Genomic DNA, 13,502 nt, shown 5'->3' with positions numbered 1-13,502 from the left:
ACTCTAGCCCAGAAGGCATTATATTTAGCAATTGGTACAAATTAAAGTCCTTTATTAAAAACATCCATTTCTGTAGTTGTCAAGTCCCTATTAGATAGGTTAAACACTATTTTTTGTGAGTCCTGTGTAGACCCCCCTGAAACTCTGGTTGAAATCAGTCAGGATGGTGTGCATGTCTGTGTGGTATCAATGTGCTCTTGGGGTTGTAGTTCATTACTAGAAGTACTTAATGTTTTATCTTCTATTCTCAAAAAGGTCTCTGGGTCCCAGATTACATTCTTAGTTTTAAACCTGGGATGCCTTTTTTAAATTCTTTGAGGCTATCAGTGAAATTTTTAATATTAATTTGAGGTCTTCCTATCATAAATTTCCTGTCATTTGTGTTTTTAAAGTCTCTTTAAGTTCGGCTATCTCAGTGTCCATTGTTTCTATAACATTAGATGATTGTTCTATGATTAATAACATCAGGTCTATGGAACCCTTGGTTAATATAACCACCCATTTTTGTTTAAACTCTTCATTGTCTGCAAATAAAGTTGGGTATTTCTGAATTCTCAGACCCCTGGGTATTCTGTCATTTTTATAACTACAAACCGTCCCACATTTCTTTGTTGTAATTTCCAGATATAGAGTACACCACGAAAAAAAGGACGGTTCAGAATGAGTATGATAACAGAAATAAGAAACTATCCTAGGCTATAATAAACGATTTCACAATGACTGTAACTAAACGTGTCTAATCTCTTCTTTTAATTGAACAACTAAAACGGCCTCCAGATTATAACCGTTTTCAAGTGAGTTATCATCAGTGGTTGTTTTTCAACTTAATGTTTGTAGTGAAGTCCTTCAATAGGATCCTTTCTTCTTGGCAGGATTTAAATAATATATATGTGGCCTTTGGCTCACAGGTACGGGGCAGTCTAGTCAAAAGACTGCCCCGTACCTGTGAGCCAAAGGCCACATATATATAGGTTATTTTTCTGTAATTTCCAGATATGGCAATTAATGAAGAATTAATTTGAAAACTGGATGCTGTTCAATTGTGACAATTTAATTGTGAAAATTAACTTTTGAGAATGAATGCTTCAGTTCTCTAATTTAGCGATCCCCAATCTGTGGGCTGCGGACCACATGTGGTCCGTAGACTAATTGGAGGTGGGCCACGAAGGACGCCTTCTCCCACCCCCGGCCCTTTACTTCATCTCCCCCCTGGCCCTTTACAACACACTTTGGGTGTCATTGTCTCCCATCACTCCCAGATGGGACTATCTCGTTGCAGAGAAACAAGCTCAGGGTTCCCATTGATTTGTCATTGTCATGAGTTAAAATTTACATGAAAATAAAATGTTCCTTATGTTCATTGTTGTGGCGTGTCTGTATCGTATTTTGAAGGGATGTTTAAACATTACCATAGCGATCAGAGAGCGTTAGGGCAGTGGTTGAGAGTAGAGGAGTAAACTACCCCCCCCCACCGGGCCTCAGTAAAATTGTCAAGCGTTGAGTGGTCCCTGGTGATAAAAAGGTTGGGGACCACTGCTCTAATTTACATTCTGTATCAGGAATGATATTCTTATTGAATCTGGCTACTTCTATATTTGATCTTTAATTTTGACAGAGCTGTTTATTTTCCTTGAAATGTTGAGTAGTACATTTCTTCACTATTTTGTTTATCATGGATTTTCATATATTTCACCTATACTATGTGGCCCATTCATTTTGAATCTCCTGGATGTTTACTGCTTTGGTGGCGCCATGGGTGTTTGCAATGGAACATTTTGCCCTGCCACTTCCTTTATCACCACAGGGGACTGTTTTCGGTAGTGCACCCTGTCTCCCATGGATTTCTGTCACTGGACAAAGCAGCCAAGGCAGAAAGGTTCTGCCACGTGGGGGGGGGGTGATTTTTTTTTTCTCCTTAGGAACATGGAAGCACTACTGCGTTCCTAAACAAAAAGAATTGCTTGAGGCAGTTCAGTGGCATGATGTAGTACCGCAGAGCCAGCTGGGGCATTTTTTGTCCCTTCTGGGACATCATAATTGGGGGAGAGGCAAAGCCTGGATGGCCTGACTGCACAAACCTGCCCCAATCAAGGCCCTATTGCCACCTGCAACAAAAAAGGGAACCTGACTTTATCCGCATTCCCTTGCCATAGGGCAATGGAGGGCCTGAGTAGGGCTATGCCTGGGATGGGCCCAACTTGCAGCTGATTTCATGCAGAACTGAGAATTAGCCCTGCCACCAGACAAGTGGTAAGTTCCGGTGGAAAAGTTCCAAGAGGTACCTGGAGATCTCCCAAAGTTACAAGTGATCTCCAAAACACATAGACCATTTTTCATCAAGATAATTGCTGCTTGGCATGGTGGGCTTTAAGACAGTGAGATGAATGCTTTCTTATTTTGCTCAGGTAAGATATTGCACACACAAAAATCAAACTAACTACTTACTTAACAAGCATTTTATTTTTTTTAGAGATGCCATGAACACTGTAGGTTTTAAGTATCCAACAGGCCAAATCAGTAAGACATTGTAGCCCAAGTTAAGTTCTATTTGCAAAGTGCAGCACATTGCATTTTTGCAGAGTGCTAACATTTTGCACCGGGTCATGTCTGACCCTTGGGGTGACGCCCTCCAGCATTTTCATGGCGGACTCAATACGGGGTGGCCTTGCCAGTGCCTTCCCCAGTCATTACCATTTACCCCCCAGAAAGCTGGGTACTCATTTTACTGCCGGCCGCTGGGATCGAACTCCCAACCTCATGGACAGACAGCTTCAGACAGCATTTCTGCTGGCTTACCACTCTGCGCCACAAGAGGCTTTTTTATATGTGTGTGTGTGTGTGTGTTTCTTTATGCCTAAGACCTTGAACGAGTGGTGTTCAATAACTAGCCCACAAGATATGAAATCATCTGCTGTTCCCCCCTATACTAACTGTACACATTTGCACAGGACTAGTGACAGAACTCAAAACAGGAGTAGGGAATGTAAGGAAAGGATGGGAAATCTCCACTCAGTGTGGAATAAGTTTTATCATGTCTTTCTAGTTTTGGTAGCAGTAGCAGCATGAAGGTGGTAAAGACAATTGTTTATATCTGAAAGCAGAGAACTAGAAAAGCCTATTCACTAAATCTTGGGCGCACACAGCATCAAAACCGAGTTGGTAAGACCAAGACTGGTTCTGCAGCCATGAAAAACACTGTTGCAGCAATCATAAACTCTGCAGAATAGCAAACACCAGAATTTGGCTCTTAAAGCACAGATCCAAATGTCATCTCAGTTTGCTTTTCAGTTTGTGAATCCTCAGAAAGCGTGTATTCTCCCCCTCCCCTTGCAGTAACCCAATTAGGAAGCTTGGTATTCAAGTCTCCTTCCTCCTCCATTCCTGCCTCCATTGATATTTTCACAAATACATACCAATTCTGCGCACTATCTGAATCCCTTCCCACTCTCCTCACTCTTCCTCCATATTTTATTTTAAAATTGAACCCAATTGCATTACAATGCGAATTGGCAAGAACAATAGGACCCACTTTCTGGGAATGTCCCAGAAAGTTAAGTCAAAAAATTAGGACTCCACATTCCCTCCCCACCCCCCACACACACCTTCCCTGTCTCCCCACCCCCAGTATCTAAACACATTTTACTTTTATGATTTAGGGTGCCATGGGCCACTTCATACCTTTTGTGCTGATAAACAGTTTGTGTAATGGTGGCCAATGTGCTTTGTCTTTATGCATGCATGGTGACTGAGTGCACATCAACACAAGATTACCCCTCCCTCTTTGCTTGGTTGATTAGTGCCCTGGGAGTTGAGGGATGGTGGGGTGCAATTAAAGAAAAATATTGCTTTACAACATGAGTTCATTATTGCACATGCCCAGACCAAAAAAAAAGGGAGGGAGGGGGAAGCGTGGCCTCTCATGCAAAACACATGCCACGATTGGACTCCTAACGAGTGACAGGAGAAAACCACAGACGCAGTATGCCAGGTGCAAATTGGAAATCCAAATTTAAAATCCAATGTGGCAAAAACGCATCAGCAAATCATAACTGCAGAATCAGTCCAATTGATCTACTGCTAATTCTTTAAACTGTATGTTTGGAAAATTAAAACGAAAAGAAAATGCCCCAGTCTTTATGCCCTATTGTTCTTTTTCTAACCTGAGTCTCCATTGTCAGAGTGTCAATCATGCAGTGTTTGTAACAATTTATTTATTTTTTTTTTAATTTTGTCCCACTGTTCCCCCAAAGGGCTCAATGAACTTAATGGTGCTTTCATGACAGACTGCAGCCTAAGTCATTCAGGCCCATGTCACATCAGGAAGTATGAAACTAGTGGGTCAGTATGTATGTAGACAATATTAAGATTCAAATATCTAATGAGACTTAGTACTATTCACTGGATACAACTGTGGAATAATGTTGCATGAAATGTAGATGGTGTGACCTAGAGGGTTTCCAGCAATATAAGTTTTTGTTTTCTTTTTTCAAACCTTGAATTCCAACAGTTGATGTAATGGGAGATTGTAAACTATACACCCATTGCTTCAAATGCTGCATTGCTTTTAATCTTGTTTGCATTTAGAAGTCAACAATTGTCAGCCACTCTTGCAGTCATATTAAATATTTGGTCTCGAAGCTGGAATTTCTCAACTATTTTCAGGGTCCAGTGTCCCGTTATAGCCAGCATTATATACTTTAATGCTTGCAGAATGGCACTAAGGAATAGAAATTACTACATTGAAGTGGGGGAGAAATTGCACTGCAGCTTTTTTCAATGAATAAAAACTGTTAAACACATTAAAATACCATTTACCAAATAGCAGAACCTAATGAAAATTGGAACTGTTCACTGAATACAAATGTGGAATAATACTGAGTGAAATGTTCTGTGTGTAACTGTTTCTCATTGTTTCAAATTGTATTACAAAGTACTAGGAAGGGGCAATTTGTGGTTCAGCAGGCAAATAGGATAATAAGATTGCTAGCAAATTTTGGTGTTTATATATCTAAAATTATTTCATTTACTCTTGGCCTTTAAAATATCTTAGAGATCTCTAATTTTTGTACTAAACTTCCTTTGTCTCACATTAAATATAAATACACAATGAGATTAAAATATGAAAATAAAACCTGTCATCTTATTTGTTCAAATCCACCTTGGATAAAAATTATTTAGGGCCAGTGAAGACATGATGTCTCTGCTTAATGAATGATAGAATATTTTGTAGCCTAATGATGTTTAGTCTCCAGGATTTTAGTCTGAAACATGTACCACACTGTTGAACAGAAGTAAGTAGTTGAGCCTGTGTGAGTCATGCAAGTCCAAAGGCCAAACCAGTCCTGGGCTGGATTTGGACTCATTTTTTCCCATTGTCAATCCTGCTGAATTCAGATCGATCTGAACCTGGATCTTCTGCCTTGAAACAGAAGTTGCCTTCTGCACATAATTGTCTGGCTGATCTCTCCGCTTGTTTGGGGAGATAAGAGTGTGGGGGGAGTGGTGGTCTCATGAAGCTCCAGCTGGCATTGAAGAAGCACAAGGCTGGAGAGGGGTTTATTTCCTGCCTTTTGTCTCCTGACTCTACAGCCAAAGCAAGTGGAGGCGGGGGGAGCAGAGTACAAGGCTGCTTGTTTATATATTTTTTTCTTGTGTGGGTGAGTAAGGGGGAGAACAAGGTGAGGAAAGACAATCCAAAAATCTCAGCACATAGATGTGTGGGGTTTTGGAGCACAGTCACTTAAAAAATAAGGGCAAAAATAACTTTTGCATGGCAACCGGGAACAAGTTTTCCTGCAGTCTTTGAATTGATTCCCTGAACAATCAGTAATAGACTACTGCATTATGTCAATGTTGGAGGCATAGAGAAGGGGAAGGAAGTTAATCTCAAAAAATGCTGATGTCTACACTTGAAATATTGGGGCTTTTGGAGTGCTTTGGAGTGCTATCAGATGTAGTGAGTTATATTCACTCTTGGAACGGTAGTTTCACCACAGATCAATCATAGATGTTGCAGAGGGAAGATTTAAAGTGCTAAATATTAAAATGGAAATCAAATAAGGTGTGGATGTTTTTTTTTTTAATTTGGGGGTTACAGGGGATAAAAACAAAAAGCCCTGTGAGATAAGGGCCTGGAAAGAGCTCTTCCTTCTTATCCACCTTTTACTAACAGAAACTATGGCTTCAACTGGTAAGGTAGTTGTGGTTGCCTAGCAACAGCCACAGAGGGGATTAGTTTCTTAAAACTATAGGTGCTGCTTCTATTATTTTGGCAGTATATCCCTATTTCTATTTGTTTAAGTTTTATTTTCTCTACAAACCTGGGGTTCCTCTGTGTTGTGTGTTCATGGCTCTGATCTCTAAATTTAAGTATTGCCAAATGTGGCCATGTTGACACTTGGATATGTTGATTTATAAAGCTAAACATGAGGCTCAGCAAATTCAAATTGGCAAATTCTTGATGTCCAGAAATTTCAGCATGGCACCCAGTATTTTCAGCATTGGTTTTATTATAGAATTTTCCACCAATTCCCAGCTGGAATATAACTGAATGCTTTATTGCATTCCATAGCTTGCGTTGATCCTGCGTTGAGCAGGGGGTTGGACTAGATGGCCTGTATGGCCCCTTCCAACTCTATGATTCTATGATCCTATGATTCTATGATTACGGTGGTCTCCAACCACCGGGCCGCGAAGGCCCTGGCACTGGGCCGCGGCTCCCTGCCTCCGCAGGGCCATGCTGGGCCGTGCATGCGCGTTTGCACCATGCGTGGCCACAAACATGCATGCGCATGCACGGCACTCCTGCATGGCAAACACACATGCACGGCAGTCTTGCATAGCATGAGCGGCCGGGCGATTGCCCTCCCCACCACCGGCGGTCCGCAGCCTGGAAAAGGTTGTGGACCACTGCTTTATTGTATCTGAATGCAATTGGATGCATCTGAATACTTTATTATATCAAATATGTTCTGTGCCTAGTAGCCAGTAAGAACTTCAGGAGTGGAGACATGGGGGACATGAGCCATGACATCACTTTTGGGAAAATGTGGAAGTAACTTTGGTTATCTCCAGGATATTACTTACCCTGAAATTACATCACTACATAGAAGCTGCCTACTAAAAAAAAAAATCTGCTGCTTGGAATGGGAATTATTATGTAGGAGCTATAGCAAGACCAAGCAAAAGAATACATAGGTGCCCCCTTTATCCTGCCTTGTATGTCTAGAAAAGTCAGTATTGTTTTTTGTAGATTTTTTGTCCAATTCTCAGTTTTGATTTTTGACAAGAAGCCTGAGTGTGTATATCTGTAATGGGTATAAAAACATAATTGCAAACTAAGCACAGTGCTACTGATACTTCATATGTGACAGCTGTCTAATGTGAATCTGCTATTCCTTAAACGAAAGAAAGGCCACAAAATGAAAGGCCTATTTCACTTTAACTGAATAAACAATAGCAGGCACTTTTGCTATTCAAGGTTTTCCTCCTCACTCAGCTTTAGCAGTATATGAGAGACATCCTTGTCTCCTAGGTGAACTGATAATATCTCTATTTTATTCATACACTCTAGGTTGAGTGGCGTTAGCCTGGAAGCTGCTGATCGCTTTTCAACTGGGCAAAAATATGCATCTGCGGTAGAAGTTTGCCAGTGTCCCCCAGGTTATTCTGGTACCTCTTGCGAAGTGAGTATATTAGTGTGCATGAACTGATATGCTTCCAATGGAGAAATACAAATCTAAAAACAGGAAGCAGTGTACCAGAAGGCTAATTAATTAATAATTTCTTTTAGTTTTCTTAAGTTTCAGATCACACATAAAACTTCTGCTTTCCCTCTGCCTGCTACAAGATCATTGGTTCTCTGTTAATCAAGGTCAATGCATTGTGAGCAGGCTTGGGAATGCATCCTTTCCTTTTCCCCTCTTGCTTCTCAGAAGGAAATTCCTTATTCCACACTAATCAGAACATTTGGCGAATCTGGATCTGAAATGATGGTGTAAAGTAAATTTAAGAGGAGATTTGATTAGCTGTTCAACAGGGATTTGTGTGTCTTTGTGTGTGGTGATACTCATTGGTATTGAGTACCGCCACTTTTTCTCAGGGATCTCCCAAGTCCTGAGGGGGGAATGGTTGAAATCAGTACAACGTGACATATTAGTAGTGGCATTCCCTCTCCCCCAATAAAAGCACTGCTGTTGACCATGATTTACATTGGCAGTAATATTTCCCTTTGCTGCTCTTACAAAGCTATCCTAAGAAGGTCTGTGCAGGAGTAAGTTCCATTTTATTCAGTGTGGCATCTTCCCAGGAAAACGTTCTTAAGAGTACATGCTATGTGGGAAAAGAACAATTGCTTCAGAGATCGGATTTATAAGAGAATGAACATATGTTCCTTAGTTGAGTTTGGATACCGAGCCCCCTTTAAAATCGAACCTTCAACATCTGCACCTGTACAGAGAACATTTTTTTCAGGACTGAAAATGCATTTGGATTTTTTTTTTTTTTGCAAAAAATTTGTGAGCTAAATTTTCACTTGTTATTTCTTATAATTTGGCACTGCCAATGTTGCATTTTTGCACCATGGGCATTATTCCAAAGGAAATACTACACATGACAGAAGGCACTACATTAGAAGATGAAATTTACCAAAGTTCAGTCTTATAGAGCTAATCAAAAATATCAGATGGGTATGATTGAGCACTTGTTAAATTGTCACTTAAAGCCAAAGTAGATGTTCACTTTTTTAAAGAGCTGGTCCAGGTTCCCTGTACCCCATTCAGGTTTCCTGCAGCTGCACAGCAGTTGCGGAGAATGGCTATTTAAAAAAATAAAGCAGAGCATGTTTGGGCTTTAAACACTACTTCAGGGGAGGAAAGACACCTGCCTCTCCCCTGCCATTTTGTGTCTCAAAACTGCTCTGAGGGAAGGGAGTTCTGTCCCCATTTTTTGCCGTTCCACATGGAGTGTTCTGTGCATGTGGAATAGCAAAAACAAGGAAATACCCCCCCCACACACACACACACATAGTCTTCATACAGAAAATGACCAGGAGAAGGGGGAGGTGTTCTGAGCCTAAAGTGGCTCTGCTTTATTTTCAGTAGACAGTACCCACCGTGTAGGCAGTGGGTGGACAGTGCAGGGAGCCTTATTCCCAGATTCAGCTCTCTTAAAGTTAACATCTAGGGCCATTTCGCATGGCTTCAAAGTAGCAGGATGGTTGCCAATTGGAAACGCTACAAATTTGCCATAACCCACGACGTCGTACACAATCTGCAACAGTCCTGCAACCGACCCGCAAAAAGCGCTTCGTTGTAGCGCTTCTAGGGGAATCCAGAAAAGTGGATTCACCCTCCGGATAGCGATACACTCCTGCAACCAATCTGCGACAATAGCGCCACAGACTTGTGCGTTACCATTGTTGCGGTTTCTTCAAAGTCCCTCCTCCCGAGCCTTTCCTCCTAACTTCCGGCGAACTGTCCGCCATTTTTTTTCTCCGAGCGAGCGGGGATCTACGAGGCAACGAGACAGCGACTGGCTTTCAAGCACGATCACTTTCTGAAATTCTGCCCGGACACCACAATAGTTTTTCAAAAGCACAGTGGCACACACCGTCACGTTCCAAACATTTGCCCAAAGCTTAAAACCCCGTCTACCTTCGGCCAGTACTAGCGGAGTCAACGTACGGGGATCATTTTTAAAAACTTTCCTCTGAGCGTGCCAACGAACGTTCGCCGCTCGCAGTCTCCTGTTTAGATTACTGGGGTTCAATAGATATGATTCGAGGTGATTTCATGAGGGGCGGTTTATGTGTAGTGGGTCTTTGTGTGGTTCCGGGTGCGTGGTTGTGCTTGGGTGCGGACAACCCCTTCCATCGGCGGCTAGACCTCCGGCAAGCGGAGTCGCCGTCCGCCGTTCATTTTAAAAAACTTTCCGCTGAGCGTGCCAACGAACGTTCACCGCTCGCAGTCTCCAGTTTAGCTTAGAGGGGTTCAATAGATATGATTCTAGCATGAGGGGCGGTTTATGTGTAGTGGGTCTTTGTGTGGTTCCGGGTGCGTGGTTGTGCTTGGGTGCGGACAACCCCTTCCATCGGCGGCTAGACCTCCGGCAAGCGGAGTCGCCGTCCGCCGTTCATTTTAAAAAACTGTCCGCTGAGCGTGACAACGAACGTTCGCCAGTTACATGTCATTGATTTATGCTTTGGTTGGTGAATATTATTGGGGAACTGTCGCGTACCGCTGCAATTGCTCTCGGTTTTACACCGGCATGCGTTTTTGTAATGGCGGACATTTCACTAAAATGGATCCCGCTGCATGTTCAAACTGCTCTTCCCGCGTGTGGACGAATCAGCGCATGCGAGAAGTCAAACAAAAGGCGCTAATCTGGCCATTAGGAGCAGATCCTGTTCCCGCGCGAGGAGTTTTGAACGTGACATGTGACCTAATGTGGCCAATGCGCGTGTCCCCTACTGCCCTCTACCAATCAGGAGCCGGCTAGTCCCTTTGTCTTTGTGTGCGGGAAGGTATATGATCTGTTGCACCCTGCACCTCGCACCACCATTTTGCTCAGCTACTAGCGAAAGCACCATGGAATCCTCTTCGCAAGCCTCGTCCGTCCCTGCAACCGGCCGTGGCCCAACTTGGAGGGACGCGGAGATCAGGGACCTGATCGCGATTTTCTCGGAAGAGAAAATCCAGGACGCCTTCCAGTCCTCTCACAGGAATAGGGAGGTCTTCGAGCAAGTGGCCATAAAGATGCGTGCCCTGGGCCACAACCGGACCGGCCTTGAATGCCGGTCGAAAACCAAAACGATGCGGGCGGAGTACATGAGAGCCGTGAACCATAACAAGGGTTCCGGCAACGAAAAGGTGACCTGCCCCTACTTCGAGGAGCAGCGCCAGCTGTACGGAGACGGGGAAGGAGCCGGCAGGCCGAAGCGCGTCGGGAGGAGCCTTAAGGTGGTTCGGAAGCCGGCTGCCCCGGTCGAGGAACCACCCGCTGAGGAGGATCCCGGCGAGGGCACCTCGTCCAGCTTTCGGCCTCCACCCCCCGTCCAGCAACGAGCCGCGGAATTGGTCACGGTGGACCTGATGGCCATCGCTCCTGGGGAGCCAGAGGAGGTTCCTGAGCAAACGCCCCTTGCCTCCGGTAAGTAATTTTCTTTTTATTTTATATTTCATTTTGAGCAAATGTGTGTTCTGACGTTTGGGCATCGTTTTCTCGTGTGTTCGTTGCAACGCATAATATGCTAGGATGTTTGTGGATTGCTTTGGGTGGCTTTTTAAAACGGTTGTGTTTAACCAACAACCCAAACAGTTTTGCAGCATGCCTCAGCCATAGGCCTTCTGCAGCGCTCTAGCCACTACTTTGGGAGCTTGCTGTGTGGTTCAGGTTGTATGCTTGCTCCTTTTTCACTATTTTCTGCTCTTGTCCACAGAGACACAGATGCCTGGGACGGTGGTCCTCGAGTCCCTGCAGCGGTGGCAGAGGACAGTGATTCTGGGGCGTCCACAAATGTTGGTAAGTATCAGTTGCAATAAGGGGGGGGGGGGTTTAACTGCTTTGTGCTTTTCTGTTTGTGCAGGGCAGCAGCACTGCCAAGAGACAGAAGAGAGTCCCTCAACGTTGCTGCTTTAGGGTTTGAAGCTTGCTTTGCCATACTTTGGTCCTAAATCATGTTCTTTTTTCCCTTTTTTCAGATTTCATACCCGGGACGCAGGAGGAGGAGGAGCGTGGGGTGGCTGGACCTCCTGCCGTGCGCAGGCGTATACAGATACAAGATGGTGAGCGTGCATGAACTGTTCCTTTCGAGCCATGGCTGCAGGGCAATGTCTGTGTGCAATAACTGTGTGCTTCCTTTTCATTTTTGTGCTCCCCTGGCATTGTTCTGAGTCTTGGTTTAACATGTAACCAAGAAAGGCCACCATGGGCAAACAAACAATAACCATGTGCTCCCCTGGCATTGTTCTGAGTCTTGGTTTAACAATATGTAACCAAGAAAGGCCACCATGGGCAAACAAACAATAACCATGTGCTCCCCTGGCATTGTTCTGAGTCTTGGTTTAACAATATGTAACCAAGAAAGGCCACCATGTGCACCAGGGTGGGTTTTGACTGTCTCGTTGTTACTAACAGTTCTGTTTCTCTTTTTTTGCCAACAGAGGTCCTTTCAGAAGACGACGAGCCAGCTGGCTCACCACCCAGGGGTGCTCTCCAGGCTGAGGAGAGGCTGGCCAGGGAACGCGGCAGGCTGCGGCGCGTCTCCGTCCTGACTAGTGTGGGAGAAAGGATCCTGGAGCACTGCCAGGAGGAGTCCAGGCGTGCCGCTGCCGCAGACCAGGTGATGCTCTCCCTCGTGGCCCAGGAGGGCAAAAAATTCCGTGCCATCCTTAGAGACTCGAACAACTCACTACGCGAAAGCGTGGAGGAGGTTCGAATGATAAGGAGGCTGATGGAGAGGGCGGTCGCGGTTATGGAGGCGGCCACCCCTCCTCAGATTACAGTGCACGTCCCCCCCCCACCCACACCCCCCCACCACCTCCAGCACCCACCCCACCCACCCCCTCTCAGAATGCCGCGACCCAAACGAGAGGGAGAACTGTTCTCGGGAAGAGAGTCGTTAAACCCGCGGACAAGTTCTCCCCCTCCTAGTTTGGGCCAGTTTGTCTGGTTATCTGTGTTTGCTGTTGTCTGTTCAATAAAGTTTATGTTTTTGACTCTGTCTCTGTGTACCCTCTCTAGTGATTGTGCCTATTCTGGCACCGTTGTGTGGGTTGGAGGTTGGAGGGTGTTTTAAAGGTTAAAGGTGTTTTAGGAGTTTGGGGTGAAAGGTGTGCAAGGAGTCACACTGGAGTCTTTTTCAGGAAATTTAAAATAACATTTTATTTTCAGAAACAGTTCAACAGGGGGAAAAAACAAGGGAATGTAACTTGGACCCCCCCCCCACCACCCCCACCCTCCAAGAAAGCCAACTGTTTTTTAACAAATTCAAATATTTAACAGGGATAGAAAAATGGGCAAAGTAACTGGGAACCCCCCCAACACCCCCCACCCCAAAACACAAAAAGAAAACAAAACTTAGGTCCCACTGCTCCCCTCCCCAGCCCCTTCCATCTCCCTCACTCTCCTGCACAACCGTCCCATGGTCCCCCTAACTTTGCGGCGGAAGAGGTCTTCGTCCTCCTTCTTCTTAACTGTGTGGGGAGGGAGAAAAAGTACACATTAGTGCCACACATATTTTCCAATTTTTTTAGTTTACATGCATACACTTTTTGGTGGCCTTAGCCACAGTGTGAGAAGAGTTGGGCAGTGGGGAACATAACCTACGTTCTTCCGCCTCCCTCTGCTGCCTTTGCTGCTCTAACTCCCCTTTCAGGTCTGCCACTTCAGCCTCTAAGGCAGTCACCCTGGCCTCCATGGCACGCATCCTTGCCTCCATAGTTTCTGCTATAGAAATCAAACAAAGAATTTAATAACACTTCAAATGGAAGCATCACAGCAGG

At 44.5% G+C, this 13,502-nt stretch overlaps 2 protein-coding genes across 8 annotated transcripts in view; both read left to right on the top strand.

Moving 5' to 3' along the window:
* The window catches only part of LAMA2 (laminin subunit alpha 2), a 606,483-nt gene that overhangs the window by 334,846 nt on the left and 258,135 nt on the right, over positions 1-13,502 (top strand). For all 7 annotated transcript variants that reach the window (XM_077353378.1, XM_077353349.1, XM_077353372.1 and 4 more), the window contains exon 15: positions 7,574-7,685. In XM_077353378.1, coding sequence (XP_077209493.1) covers positions 7,574-7,685 — 112 coding nt within the window. The remainder of the gene's footprint in view (positions 1-7,573; positions 7,686-13,502) is intronic.
* Positions 7,709-12,569, top strand: LOC143845205 (uncharacterized). Its single transcript, XM_077353410.1, has 4 exons — positions 7,709-11,148; positions 11,438-11,520; positions 11,700-11,783; positions 12,162-12,569. The coding sequence occupies exons 1-4, from the start codon at positions 10,527-10,529 to the stop codon at positions 12,270-12,272; spliced, it is 900 nt and encodes a 299-aa protein (XP_077209525.1). The 5' UTR covers positions 7,709-10,526; the 3' UTR covers positions 12,273-12,569.

The sequence above is a fragment of the Paroedura picta genome, chromosome 1, assembly GCF_049243985.1.
Source record: "Paroedura picta isolate Pp20150507F chromosome 1, Ppicta_v3.0, whole genome shotgun sequence".
In the NCBI taxonomy this organism is placed as follows: Eukaryota; Metazoa; Chordata; class Lepidosauria; order Squamata; family Gekkonidae; genus Paroedura; species Paroedura picta.
The sequence above is the reverse complement of the archived record's forward strand: the minus strand, read 5'-3'. Positions and strand labels throughout refer to the sequence as shown.

Excerpts from the sequence above, each read along its gene's own strand:
- LOC143845205 (XM_077353410.1), top strand. The coding sequence starts at position 10,527 with ATGATCTGTTGCACCCTGCACCTCGCACCACCATTTTGCTCAGCTACT. Across the intron at positions 11,521-11,699 it reads TGGGGCGTCCACAAATGTTG|ATTTCATACCCGGGACGCAG; the intron begins GTAAGTATCAGT and ends CCCTTTTTTCAG. Across the intron at positions 11,784-12,161 it reads GCGTATACAGATACAAGATG|AGGTCCTTTCAGAAGACGAC; the intron begins GTGAGCGTGCAT and ends TTTTGCCAACAG.